At 46.0% G+C, this 14450-nt stretch overlaps 1 protein-coding gene across 1 annotated transcript in view; it reads right to left on the bottom strand.

The window, feature by feature from the left end:
• The window catches only part of pitrm1 (pitrilysin metallopeptidase 1), a 67749-nt gene extending 53299 nt beyond the window's left edge, over positions 1-14450 (bottom strand). Inside the window, exons 1-7 of the mRNA XM_055665331.1 lie at positions 14319-14450; positions 11149-11251; positions 5276-5382; positions 2638-2789; positions 2375-2489; positions 2195-2291; positions 1043-1203 (exon numbers count right to left, since the gene is read on the bottom strand). Of these exons, the coding sequence (XP_055521306.1) occupies positions 1043-1203; positions 2195-2291; positions 2375-2489; positions 2638-2789; positions 5276-5382; positions 11149-11251; positions 14319-14374 (791 nt within the window). The 5' untranslated portion in view covers positions 14375-14450. The remainder of the gene's footprint in view (positions 1-1042; positions 1204-2194; positions 2292-2374; positions 2490-2637; positions 2790-5275; positions 5383-11148; positions 11252-14318) is intronic.

Here is a 14450-nt window from a genome sequence, read left to right as displayed (position 1 = left end):
ACTGGAGATGCTGGAATACTGAGCTATAAAAACTGCAAGAGGAACTCAGCAGATCAGAAAGCATCTGGTGTGGGAAATACACAAATTATATTTTGGTTGGGACTCTTCTGCAATCTGAAAGAGGGCCCCCAATATGGCCCCGCGCCATTTCCCTCTGCAGACGCTGCCTGACCTGCTGAGTTCCTCCAAATTTTATTTTACTTAAAATTGTCTAATTTGTACTTACACCAAGTGTACTTATTTCAATCAAAATCCCTATCACTCTTGGACAAAGGCAAACACAATGCTAGCATTTATTTCAAGAGGGCTAGAATACAAAAACAGGGATATAATGCTGAGGCTCTGTAAGGTACTGGTCAGGCTGCATTTGGAGTATTGTGAGCCATTTTGGGCACTATAACTGAGGAAGGATGTGCTGGCTTTGGAGAGGGTCCAGTGGAGGTTTACAAGAATGATCCCAGGGATGAGCAAGTTAACATGTGAAGAGTGCTTGACAGCACTGGGCCTATACTCGCTGGAGTTCAGACGAATGAGGGTGGACCTAATTGAAATGTACCAAATAGTGAAAGGCTTGGATAGAGTAGATGTGGAGAGATGTTTCAACTAGTGGGAGAGTCTAGGACTAGAGGCCATAGCCTCAGAATTAAAGGACCTTCTTTTAGGAAGGAGATGAGGAGGAATTTATTTGGCCAGAGGGGGGTGAATCTGTGGAATTCTTTGCTACAGAAGGCTGTGGAGGCCAAGTCAGTGGATATTTTTAAGGCAGAGATATAGATTCTTGATTAGTACGGGTGCCCGCGGTTATGCGGAGAAGGCATGAGAATGGGGTTAGGAAGGATATATCGATCAGCCATGATTGAATAGTAGAGTGGACTTGATGGGCCGAATGGCCGAATTCTGCTCCAATTTCTTATGACCAAGTGGACAAAATATTGGCATAGCTATTGAAATTTAAAATAATTGATCTATTTTAGTTATACAGAAATAATCCTCGGATATCTCAAATTGTTCACGATATTTTATATATTGTCCTCTAATGTACCTTGCATTACTAGGATGGTAATGTGTGGCATGGAAACGCTTTAATTCTTCCCATGCAAGCTTGGGGATTTGCAAAGGGTCACCTCCAGATATCACCGAGTAGGTATGATCAGGTAGAAGCTTGTTTTGTACATGCTGAGCATAGAGATTCTCGTTGTTTGCCTGAAACAAAAAGGCAGATGATGTAAAGAGGAATAAAATTAAATTGACAGTTTCCTAATAAACATAAACTGAGAAAGTCTGCTATTTTTGTAAAAAGAAGAGTGACAACTAAAGCAATTTCTGGTTCCAGGGTGGCAGATGGAGTCATACAGGCCCTTTGGCCCAACTTGCCCACACCAACCAACATGTCCCATCTACACTTCTCCCACCTGCTTCAGTTTGTTTTAGTTTAGTTTTAGTTTTAGATTAGAGATGCAGCATGGAAACAGGCCCTTCGGCTCACTGAGTCAGTGCAGACCAGCGATCCTCGCACATTCACACTATCCCACACATACTAGGGACAATTTGCATACACCAAGCCAATTAACCTACATACCTGTACGTCTTTGGAGTGTGGGAGGAAACCGAAGATCTCGGAGAAGACCCACGCGGTTACGGGGAGAATGTACAAACTCCGCAGACAGCACCCGTAGTCGGGATCGATTCCGGGTCTCTGTATAGGTCCAGTCCATGTTAGACTTCTCAAAATGCAACCCCTCACATTTCTCCGTATTAAATTCCATCAACCATTCCTCATCCCACCTGTCCAATTGATCAAGAACTTGCTGCAACTTTTGACAACCATCTCACTATCTACAATACCACCAATAATATTTAACTTAGCAACCTGCTCCAACATTTAATAAGCGCCCAATGAACAAGATGTTAAATGGCAAGAATCTGGATGCCATACTACCATGAAAGGTGAGATGGTATCAGGCGCATTACAATGATCACTGTATACTTGAAAAAGCAATCCTAAAAGGCTACTTGCACTAATACAAACCTCTAACAACCAAATGACTAGCAATGATCCCACAAATACCTACAGAGATATTTTGAAGCATTAGTTTGCCAAATACAGAGAACTTTTCTATTAAATTTTATTCTGTATTTGAACACCACAAATGTGCATCATGTTCAAGTTAAATTATAATTTATGAAGACTTACAAATACGCCTTTCATTTCATTGAACACAACTCCTTTAAAGACAAGTGGAGATGATTGATCACTAGGGGTATCGTGTTCCAGCCTCCATCCTTCTTGCCTGAAGATAAATAAGGTCAATACTAATATACAAAACATGTACAAACAAATATAAAATGCATACTGAACAAGTTTACATCTTACCAGAAGTCCAATTCTCTTAGGCAAGGAAAGAAGACAGCATCAAGGTAAACAGAGAGAAGATTCTGAAAATCCTTGGAGTTTTGGGTGGAAAATGGATACATTGTGTAGTCACTTGCTGCAAAGATCAAGAAAATAAAAACTCAAATCTACTTTTTTTTGGTGCTGATGAGTTATTCATTCTATTAGCTCCACCCTCGCTAGTGTCAATCTCAAACTATCTTTTACAGTAATGTCAATAACACACACACAAAATCAATACTGACCTGTGAAGGCATTCATGAAAGTAGAAAGGGATCGGGTCAACATTTTGAAGAAAGGATCTCTAATTTGATACTTTTCAGAGCCACAAAGTACTACATGTTCTAGAATATGTGGAACACCTGTGCTGTTGAGTGGCGTAGTACGGAATTGCACACTGAAAGATAATATACACAGCTCAATGTCAATTGATTGTGATATTAACTTCACAAAACAAAATTAAGATCTCAGTAAAAGCCTTTGATAATCTCCGTTTCCCATCTGCCATCACATTCCAATGTATACTTCATCAACATAAATCGTCAAAGATTAGCAAGGCACCGAGTGTATTTTCTACATGAAATATGATTTAAAAAAAAATACTTCATAATAAATTAATTATCATTTAGGACTACAGAAGAATGCCAGGCTCTTTCAATATTTATGATTTGAGATACTCAACTCATATTTTTATCGCATATTTTCCTGAATAGGAAATGCCTTCATTCGTGCAGGGTTAAAATACTGAACATTCCTTCACAACACACATTGGAAGCGCCTGCATCAGAAGAATTGCGGTAGCTTGAGAAGATGGCTCCACTACTTCTCAAGAGCAATCAAAGGGTTAATTTCACCAGCACTGCCCAAAGCCCATTAACAAATAGAATGCAGATGTTATCATCAAAGATCTTATATAGAAGCAAGATGGATTACTCTCACGCAAACGTGAGGTACGCTCATGGGCGGATTCATGGGTGATTATAGGACACATTTTAGCAACCTGACTCCGCCATCTTGCTCCGCTTTCTTGCTCCCGCCTTCTTGCTTCCGGCCAAAGATTGGATCCGCAGCGAGGAGAAGGAGTGCGGGGCCCGGGGCAGCGGGGAGAGAGAGTGCGGGGCCCGGGGCAGCGGGGAGAGAGTCCGGGGCAGCGGGGAGAGAGAGTGCGGGGTCCGGGGCAGCGGGGAGAGAGAGTGCGGGGTCCGGGGCAGCGGGGAGAAGGAGTGTGGGGCAGCGGGGAGAAGGAGTGTGGGGCAGCGGAGAGAAGGAGTGCGGGGCAGCGGGGAGAGAGTGCGGGGTCCGGGGCAGCGGGGAGAGAGAGTGCGGGGCCCGGGGCAGCAGGGGGAGAGAGTGCGGGGCCGGGGGCAGCGGGGAGAGAGAGTGCGGGGTCCGGGGCAGCGGGGAGAGAGAGTGCAGGGTCCGGGGCAGCGGGGAGAAGGAGTGTGGGGCAGCGGGGAGAAGGAGGGGGGGGAAGGAGTGCGGGGCACGGGGCAGCGGGGAGAGAGAGTGTGGGGCCCGGGGCAGCGGGGAGAGAGAGTGCGGGGTCCGGGGCAGCGGGGAGAGAGAGTGCGGGGTCCGGGGCAGCGGGGAGAGAGAGTGCGGGGTCCGGGGCAGCGGGGAGAGAGAGTGCGGGGCCCGGGGCAGCGGGGAGAGAGAGTGCGGGGCCCGGGGCAGTGGGGAGAAGGAGTGTGGGGCCGGGGTCCGGGGCAGCGGGGAGAAAGAGTGCGGGGCAGCGGGGAGAAAGAGTGCGGGGCAGCGGGGAGAAAGAGTGCGGGGCAGCGGCGGGGAGAAAGAGTGCGGGGCAGCGGGGAGAAAGAGTGTGGGGCAGCGGGGAGAAAGAGTGCGGGGCAGCGGAGAGAAGGAGTGCGGGGCAGCGGGGAGAAGGAGTGCGGGGTCCGGGGCAGCGGGGAGAGAGAGTGCGGGGTCCGGGGCAGCGGGGAGAGGGAGTGCGGGGTCCGGGGCAGCGAGGAGAGAGAGTGCCCCAAGACAATGTTTCTTATTTACAATGTTTCTTATTTAATGTCCCTTGTCTAGTCTGAAATAAAGTTCATTATTGGATTAGAAGAAATATAATTGTGTGTGTTATATACATTTATATAATTTTCATGTATGTGTGTTTATAAACATTTTATTCTTTAACAAGAATCAACAGAATTATGAACTAACAGAATTATGAATCTAACCCTATATCACGCACAAAAAGTCCCCCCCTGTCAATCACCCTGCGAGTCGGGTCGGTTCCGGTTACTACAAAATCAACTCAAACACTGCTTGTGAGCCATTTAAAAAGAAATGATTTAAAAAACATTAGAAAAGACAATTACCAGAATCAAATTTTATTCTTGACAAGAAGTTTGAACTGACAGATTTATGAATCTAACCCACACAAACTGTTGCCCCGCAACATTGATTACAGTGCGAGTCGGGTCGGGTTATGTAGGCTCAGGTTGCTAAAATGGGCGTGGAAAAATGCCCATGATCCCCTCCACAGCGTACTACACGTCAGTCCATTGCATTTAGCAGGAGTAGCCTATCTTGCTTTGCTATAAGATCTTTGGTTATCATTGCACAATGAGCGAATTATAATAAGTATACAATGCACTAGAATGTTTACATCCCCGGACATTTTTTTATGATTGGTTTACTGTTTTTAACATTGTGTTTTTTACCTGATTTTAACTATTTATTCTGTTCCATCAGGGACTGGATTGTTTTTTTTAGTGTTATTATGTGAGAAGTGTTTTAAATTTCATGTGCGAGGCTCCGCTATTCACTGGGAAACGTCTTTTCATTTTGCACTGTACTTGTTGCTTGCAAGATGACAATAAAGGTTGATTGATTGATTGATTGATTTACAATAAGTATGCCATTACAATAAATTACCTGAACAGGTTGTTTGGATCATCCCTTGCCACATGCAAATACTGAGCTCCTGTATTATCGTCACTAAGTTTGACTGCTGTCAGGAAAAGATCAGGAACAGCCGTTACCTGTGGAAAGAAAAGAATACAGCGCTGATTTTTTAAAACTATATTTGCATCCCTTTAAGAGTGAAAAAGCAGCCCCAAACATATCTTTGGTGAGAAACAAAACAATCTACAAGGCAAATCCCTTATAGAGTATAGCAGATTCATCAGCATTTTAACAATATTTATTAACCTCATACTCAATATGAAACACTTTGCACAATCACACCAATTATTCTGTTTTGTTGATGGATAATTGTTCTTCATTTCATTTAATGAAGCTTTTTAATGTTATTTAACTCACCAATTTCAGTATTTTTTTTAAATATTTAGTTATTCATCAACTTGACGTTCGCAAAGAATGCTTTGAATGTGTGCAAACGGCAGATGAACTAGAACAGGCACTGAAAGCAGTTCTTCCCACTAAGAATTTCCATAAGCATGGAATATAACATGAAAAGCAGAGCACGTGACCAAACTGACAATTTATAAATGATATCCATTTGTCTCATTCCATTGGAAATAGCCAAAAAATGCTCGAGTAACTTAGCAGGACAGGCAGCATCTCAGGAAGGTACGAATGGGTGACGTTTCGGGTCAAGACCTTTCTTCAGACCCATTGCTATCTTTCATTGCATTGCCATTCCCCTGTATCCCCAAAATATTCTCCCTTCAAATAAATGTTAAAGAAAGAACTGCAGATGTTGGAAAAATCGAACGTAGACAAAAAATGCTGGAGAAACTCAGCGGGTGAGGCAGCATCTTTGAAGAGAAGGAATAGGTGACGTTTTGGGTAGAGATCCTTTCTCAGACTGAAGTGTCTCCCTTCAAATAAATATTTAATTACTTTATAGAAATGAGTGAATCTGCTTCAATCAACCATTGATGCAGTACTTTCAGGCTTTACAATTCATTAAACAAATAAAATCATACCCTTAGTGCTTTTGAAATTCAATTTTATCGTCCCAGGGCAAATTCATGAAATTATTCCCCCATTAATTCCTTTAAAGACTCCAAAGCCAGGTCCGTGGGGGGAAAGACGGTGGAATAAGATAAATGGATAGCACTTCCATAGGACCAGAAAAGACATAAGGGCCTGTCCCACTTGGACGACCTAATCCACGAGTTTAGTAGACCCTAGACGTGTTGAAAATATTGTCAAGGTTGTGTTGACTCACCAAAGTAAAAGACCTCCTACAACTATGTCCACGACCTCCTACGACTGTCTACGACGTCCTACGACCCCCCCTTCGACCTCAATCTTCCACACCTAAGACCAACTACGACTAGCTACGAGTGGAAAATGATCACATGATTAAATGATATCATGTCTGCATTTTTTTCTCAGGCCAGTTACCGACCTACAACTACCTACAATTACCATCACGATCTACCTACGAGTAAAATGTGTCCATTTTTTCCATGCGACCTTTTTTTTTACTAGTGGACATCTACTCAGGGTGGAAAAAACGCCGCGACTTACTTGAGGCCACAAGTACGCAGAGACCACTCAAGAGCATGAGGAAGAGTTACGAAGACCTCCTACGCCCTTCTACGACCTCGTGGCGACCATGCTGCGAGTACGAGTCAAGGGCAAACTCGGCACAGGTCGCCAATTAGGTTGTGAAAGCGGGACAGGGGTGGAGCCTCTTTGAGCAGAGGAGTGTTCTGATTTATTTGTTACTTTTACTCATCCAAACCCGCATACATTTGAACCATGTATATGAGAGGATACTATTTCAAGACAATTTTTCATTGCCTTTGTAGGTCGAAATGCTTGCTCCACGGCCATTCTATTCCACATTCTTAATACTGCTGTGATAAGACAGGCAAAGTTATCAGCTCAAATTCTGGAATGGAATTGGAACCCCACATATTTTCTATTAGGAAGTACAAGAGACTGCATATGCTGGAATCTTGAGCAAATAACTAAGGTCTGGAGTAACTCGGCATCTGTGGAGGGAATGGTCAGACGACGTTTTGGGTCAGGACCCTTCTTCAGACTGATGGAGTCTGGGGGAAGAAAAATGCGATGCTAGTTGAGCAAAGTCTACTAAGCAATAAGTGTACACAGGTACGGTGCAGGGGTAAAGAGGTGGGTGACATACAGATGGTTGGAGACAGTGACAAATGCTGGAGGTAAAAAGAAGACAAAACGGTGTCAGGTAGGAAAAGAAGAATATAAAATGTAAATCCAGTGGGAAGCATATGAATGGAAGGTGTCAGGGAGAAGGGGATAGGGGCAGTCCCAGGTGGTGGTGGAAATGTATGTGCACAGTTATGGGCTATTGGTGGTTGGAGGGGGTGGGGGGTGAGAGGGAGAGGGGATAGATGTGAGGAGAGGGGGGTTATGGCAGTGAAGGAGGCCAAGGACAGAAAGGTTAGCATTGGAATGAGAAGTGGATTTAAAACTGCCTAGTCTATGCTAGGTCTCCCCAATGTAGAGGAGGCCACATTTGGAGTGCCAAATGCAACAGATGAAGTTGGAAGAGGTGCAACAGAACTGATTCTCATTTGGAAAGGCTACTTGGATCCCTGGATGGAAGTGAGAGGAGGTGGGGAAGTGAGTGGGGATAGGTGTTATATCAGTTGCAGTTGCAGGGAAAAGAGCCTGCGGAGGTGGCCGATTAAATGGGAAGGGATGAGGGAACCCAGGAGTTGCAGACAAAATCTTTAAAGAAAGCAGAAAGAGGTGGGGGACGAGAGGACGTGAGAGATGGGATCACATTGAAGATGGCAGAAATGTTGGAGAATGATAAGGTGTATGTGGAGGCTGGTGGGGTGAGAGGCCTGGACTAAAGGAACTCTATTCTCCTTCCGTCTGGGGCGAGGGAGAGAGAGCGAGGGCAGAACCCTGGTGACCCTTCTTTCACCTCCTTGGTACACTTACCTCCCCCACTTTATATTATTCCTTTACATTTCCCTGCCCCCACTCCACTTGTATGCCTTCCTCCAGCTTTACAATGTAAACAGTCAAGAGCTTCAGGTTTCAGGGCGTAAGTATCCCTACGATTTGCCCTGGTCCAATCAAATTCACCCAACGACTAAGTACATTAATTCTTCTACACCCTCAGAAGACCAAGAAAATTCTCAAATGACAATTTCTATAGATACATCATAGAAAGCAACCTGTCAGCACGGATTGACAACTGGTCTGCAAACGGTCGTGAGAAATAACAGAGTTGTGGATACAGCCCAGTCCAGCCTTCCCTCCATTTAGACTACCTACTACCTCGCGAAAGGAGCTAACATAATCAAGTCCCAGTCATTCCCTTTTACCACCAGATTATTGGCCAACCTCTTCCCTGCTGTTTTTAGACTCTTCAACAGGTCTCCCACATCTGTATTCCTGATTCCTGCAATCCACCTTGTTGCCATCCCTGCACTTCTATATATCCACTCTCTCTGTAGTGGTAACTACACTTAGCATTCTATTTAGTTTCTATTTGCACTGTTATACAAATATATGGTTTTGATTGTAACGCGGATAGCATGCAAGATAGTTTTTCCAGTTTGTTGGTAAACAGGGCAACAATAAACCAACATCAATTCTAGTCATGCATCATTATGAATTTTAAAGATTCACATTCCGAAGAGCTTGTTTTCAGACATCACCATAAAATAGCATTCCGACTCTGTTCAGACTGACTTCTCATTTCTGAAATAGAGGGAATGCGTTTGTGCCAGGAATGCCATAATCTTAGTTGCCCAAGTAAAGAACAAATAATTGTATTGTATTGTATATCTTTATTGTCATTTCCTGAGTATTCACATACCCAGAGGAAACAAAAAAACGTTGCTCAACCAGTGTCCATTCAGTGTGCATTAAAAATATATAGAAATAAAAATACATGTAATCAAACTTCTGGAAGAACTCAGAAGTTTCTCAGTTTAGTTTTTTTTGCTCCAGGTTGAAGCATTTGCAGTCTCTTGAGTAAGCAAAATGATAAACCCTGTCCCGGTAAGTAAACCTAACAAATTCCATTCCAGTTTTCCAGAGGCACTACAGCATTGCTTGCACAAAATATAGACCATCTCACCAATACCAATTTGACTTGTATAAGACATTGGTGAGACTGCATTTAGTAAATTGTGTTCAGTTTTGGGCACCATGTTATAGGAAATATATTGTCAAGCTTGAAAGGGTTCAGAAAAGATTTACAAGGATGTTGCCAGGACTAGAGGGTGTGAGCTATCGGAGGAAGCCGAGTATGCTGGGTCTCTATTCCATGGAGCCTAGAAGGAAGAGGGGAGATCTTATAGAGGTATACAAAATCATGAGAGGAATAGATCGGGTAGATGAACAAAGTCTTTTACCCAGAGTAGGGAAATCGAGGACCAGAGTACATTGGTTCAAGATGAAGGGGGAAAGATTTAATAGGAATCTGAGAGGTAACTGTTTCACACAGAGGGTGGTGAGTGTATAATAATAATAATAATAAATTTTATTTGCGGGCGCCTTTCAAAGTCTCAAGGACACCTTACAGAAATTAACAAGAATAAAAAAACATATAATCGGAGTAAAATAAATAATAAAGACATCACCAATACACAAATTAAAGACAGAATTCGATCCAAAGACAAAAAAAATCAAAAACACAATGTGAAGAGAGAGCAGCGGCAGCTAAACCGTGCCAGCGTACACTCTCCCTTCCGACAGCCATCTTGGACACAAACTAAAATATTCACTTACACACAAAAAAATCACAATGGTTACCACTGTGGGGGAAGGCACAATGTCCAGTCCCCATCCCCAGTTCTCCCAAAGTCAGGCCTATTGAGGCCTCCGCTAATGCCTCTACGGAGGCCCAATGTTCCTGGCCATTCTGGCCGGGTGCTGTTGCCCCGGCGTCGGGAGAGTCCTCTCAGCGGCTGGGCCACCTGGAACGGCCGCTTCCTTACCGGAGATCACGGCTTCCGAAGCCAACAAGGCCGCGTCGGTTTGGAGCTCCCAGGCTCCCGATGATGAAGTCGGCGCTGCCCGCTCCGCACCGCTGCCCCGCAGCCCGGAGATGATGAACTCGGCGGTCACAGCTCACCAGAGCTCCAGCGCTGCGACCCAGGCAAGGCATCGCCCGCTCCGCTCCGCGATAGCGCTCCAGCGCTGTGCCGCCACCGAAGTCGAGGTGGTGGGCCGTCCCCGCCAGGAAACGGCGCTCCACGCCCGCTGGTAGGCCACGAGGACAGGTCGACGGGGCAGCCCGGAGAAAAAGCTGCCTCACCGACCAGGTAGGGACCTAGAAATATTGTTACCCCCTACCCCCCACATTAAAAAGTGAATTAAACGGACAGCTGCTGGTTAGCAGCCATTCCCCAAGATGGCTCCTCCTCCTCCTCAAACAAGCTATGGAACAAGCTACCAGAGGAGATAGTGGAGGCTGGGAATATCGCATCGTTTAAGAAACAGTTGGACAGGCACATGGATAGGACAGGTTTGGAGGGTCATGGACCAAGTGCAGTCAAGTGGGACGAGGGTAGCTGGGACATTGTTGGCCGGTGTGAGTGAGTTGGGCTGAAAGACCTGTTTCCACACCGTATTAATCTATGACTATCGATTTGTCCCAATTTTGATTGATGGACTTTGTTCTGTGCAAATTTGTTGCCAGGTTGTATTTACAGAAGTAACTGGGCAGTTTGCAGTAATCCATTGACTGAAATACTTTCATGCTGGTCTTAAATGAAGGAAAAAATTCATGATAATTTGTTTGGGTTACATTTTTTCAAGTATTTCGTAAAATGTTCCATTTGCAAGACTAATTCAACTATTAAAATCATCAGGAAGAAAACTACCTGGTTTATGGTGAACCCGTGAATTTTCTCTCCGACAACATAATGTGTTGCTCTCTCTCTTGCAGAGATGCTGTTCCATCGCCATGAATGAGACTTCACAGATCTGTTGGGGGAAAACAATAAATATTTTCAAAATGAACAAAGGCATAAAAGTTGTCAAAAACCTGTTTATCAAAGTTAGAACAATTCATTTAAGGAAAGGCTGTTTCAATTACATTTGAGCAGCATTCATACACTACTATGAAGCCTGCTACACAACCATAGTCTGAAGAAGGGTCTCGACCCGAAACAACACCTATTCTTCTATTCAGAGATGCTGCCTGTCCCGCTGAGTTTGCTGTCCTCCAGCTTTTTGCAGTATCTATAGGACAGCACTGTTGCATAGCTTGTAGAGCTGCTTCCTCAAAGCGCCAAAGACCCAGGTTTAATCCTGACTGGTGATTCCTGGGTGTGTAGTTTGTACATTTTCCTGTTTCCTCCCAGATCCCAATCGCATGCTGCTTCATAGGCCTCTGCAGATTTCCCCTAACATGTAAGGGGTTGATGAGTAAGTGGGATAATACAGAACTAGTGTGAATAGGTGTTCAATGGTCAGTATGGACTGTGGTCAAAGGGCCTATTTCCATGCTGCAATTTAAACCAAAACTTAAAATAAATGAGAGTCCTGTTTGGGAGTATAGTACAGAAGGTAAAATTAAACTTAGTCCGAAGCAACACCATAACAGTGAAGAAACAAAGCACAAAGTATTTCAATCAAAAATTTATGGATCGCCCAGCCGCAGCTGGCTTGATGTCTGTTTCACAGGCCATACTGAAACCAGGATAGTAAACCTGCATTCTGAGGAGCTGATCTAACCATTGGCAAAGCGTAGTCCTTATCTCTGAGATGAGGGTACATTATTGCCAGCATGGAGCTGCACTCTTGGGATCAAGCTGAGAGTTTCAACCGCCCCGATGCGGAGTTTCAACCGCCCTGACGGGGGCTGCAGGGGCTTTGATCGCCCCGACTGCAGATGGTTTGACTGCCCCGACCGCATAGGAGAACAAAGAGGAAGAAGATTGAACTTTATTGCCTTCCATCACAGTGAGGAATGGGGAAGCCACTGTGGTGGATGTTTATGTTAACTTTTATGTGGTTGTGTGTCGTGTTGCTTTTCACTTAGTATGGTTGTATGGCAACTCAAATTTCACTGTACCTTAGCTGGTACACGTGACAATAAACTGATCTTGAAACCGACCAAGTGTTTTCAAGTCTGAAGAAAGGTCCTGACACGAAACATCACCCATCTTTTTTCTGCCTGACCTGATGCTGTCCAACTCGCTGAGTTACACTTTCTGTCTATCAAAGTGTTTCCGCAACCCATCAACCGAGCTAAGGTCAACTGTGTAGGAAGGAACTGCTGATGTTGGTTTTAATCGAAGATAGACACAAATGCTGGAGTAACTCAGCGGGACAGACAGCATCTTTGGGGAGAAGGAATGGGTGACGTTTCGGGTCGAAACCCTTCTTCAGTCTGAAGTAAGGTCTCGACCCGAAACATCACCCATTGTTTCTATTTTCGAGCTTTGGTCAAACATTCACCACTGAGTTCAGGGCACTGGTGGCTGAGCCCAGCTGGTGCCTTAAGCCGAAGATAGACACAGAATGCTGGAGTAACTCAGAGGGACAGGCTGCATCTCCTTCTCACCTGAGATGCTGCCCGTCCCGCTGAGTTACTAAGCGTTTTGTGTATATCTACGGTGTAAACCCGCATCTGCAGTTCCATCCTACACAGTTAAGAATCAACATTTCAACACATAATCCTCCGCCATTTCCGCCACCTCCAACGTGACCCCACCACTCACCACATCTTCCCATCTCCCCCCATGTCTGCCTTCCGCAAAGACCGCTCCCTCCGCAACTCCCTTGTCAATTCTTCCCTTCCCTCTCGCACCACGCCCTCCCCGGGTACTTTCCGTTGCAACCACAAGAAATGCAACACCTGTCCCTTCACCTCCCCCCTCGACTCCATTCAAGGACCCAAGCAATCGTTCCAGGTGCGACAAAGGTTCACCTGCATCTCCTCCAACCTCATCTACTGCATCCTCTGCTCTAGGTGTCAGCTGATTTACATCGGCGAGACTAAGCGTAGGTTGGGCGATCGTTTCGCCGAACACCTCCGCTCAGTCCGCAATAACCAATCTGACCTCCCTTCAACTCCTCATCCCATTCCCAATCCAACCTCTCTGTCCTGGGTCTCCTCCATTGCCAGAGTGAGCAACAGCGGAAATTGGAGAAACAGCACCTCATATTCCGCCTGGGGACCTTGCGTCCGGATGGCATTAACATTGAATTCTCCCAATTTTGCTAGCCCTTGCTGTCTCCTCCCACCCTCCCATCCGCCCGCCCTCGGGCTCCTCCTCCTCCCCTTTTCCTTCCTTCTCCCCCCCCCCCCCCCCCCCCGCCCATCAGTCTGAAGAAGGGTTTCGGCCCGAAACGTTGCCTATTTCCTTCGCTCCATAGATGCTGCTGCACCCGCTGAGTTTCTCCAGCAATTTTGTGTACCTAAGAATCAACATTGTTGGTGAATCTTGAATGACATAGAGGCCAGACTGGGAATGGATGGTAAGTTTCTGTCCCTGAAGGTCATTAATGCAAAATGTTCGCACCATTCCAATATTTTCATGGTGTGCTTCTCTATGACTCGGGCCATGGTCAAAGCTGTGATCACGGACCAAATCCCAGCTGCATGCCTAGGGACAGGTTAGCTGGAGAGCGCCGGACCCTGACCCCACCACCACCACACATGGCCTGGAATCAGCAGCCAGCGTGGGATCTCAGCACACTCGGGGCAGCGCCGTAGCCCTGCCGGCAGGCTGGGGCTTCACATCTTGCCTTCCCCAAACCACCACACATACTCCCATCACTACACCCACTCCCATCACTACACCCACCCCACACACCACCAGACTCAGACCCAGACCCAAACCACTCACACCCACAGAACCCCCCATAACAACACCACACACATCCTTAGACCTGCCCACCCACCCCGATACAATACACATCCCTCCATTGCACCATACAAATCCGCCCATAACACCACACACCACCACCCACCTCCAGGCCCAGACCCACCCCCGCCACAGACACTGCACCCCCCGCCCCCCGCCCCGGTCCCCGCGCTCACCGGGCTGTGAGCAACAGTCGCCGCCAGAACCCGCTGACGGAGGCCGCGCGCACCATCTTGCCGCTGCCCCCTACGTCACCGCACGCTTGCCCCGGAGACGCTGACGCCGGAACGTCAGCGGGGGGCGGGGCC

Source organism: Leucoraja erinacea, chromosome 2 (assembly GCF_028641065.1).
Source record: "Leucoraja erinacea ecotype New England chromosome 2, Leri_hhj_1, whole genome shotgun sequence".
Lineage (NCBI taxonomy): Eukaryota > Metazoa > Chordata > Chondrichthyes > Rajiformes > Rajidae > Leucoraja > Leucoraja erinaceus.
The sequence above is the reverse complement of the archived record's forward strand: the minus strand, read 5'-3'. Positions and strand labels throughout refer to the sequence as shown.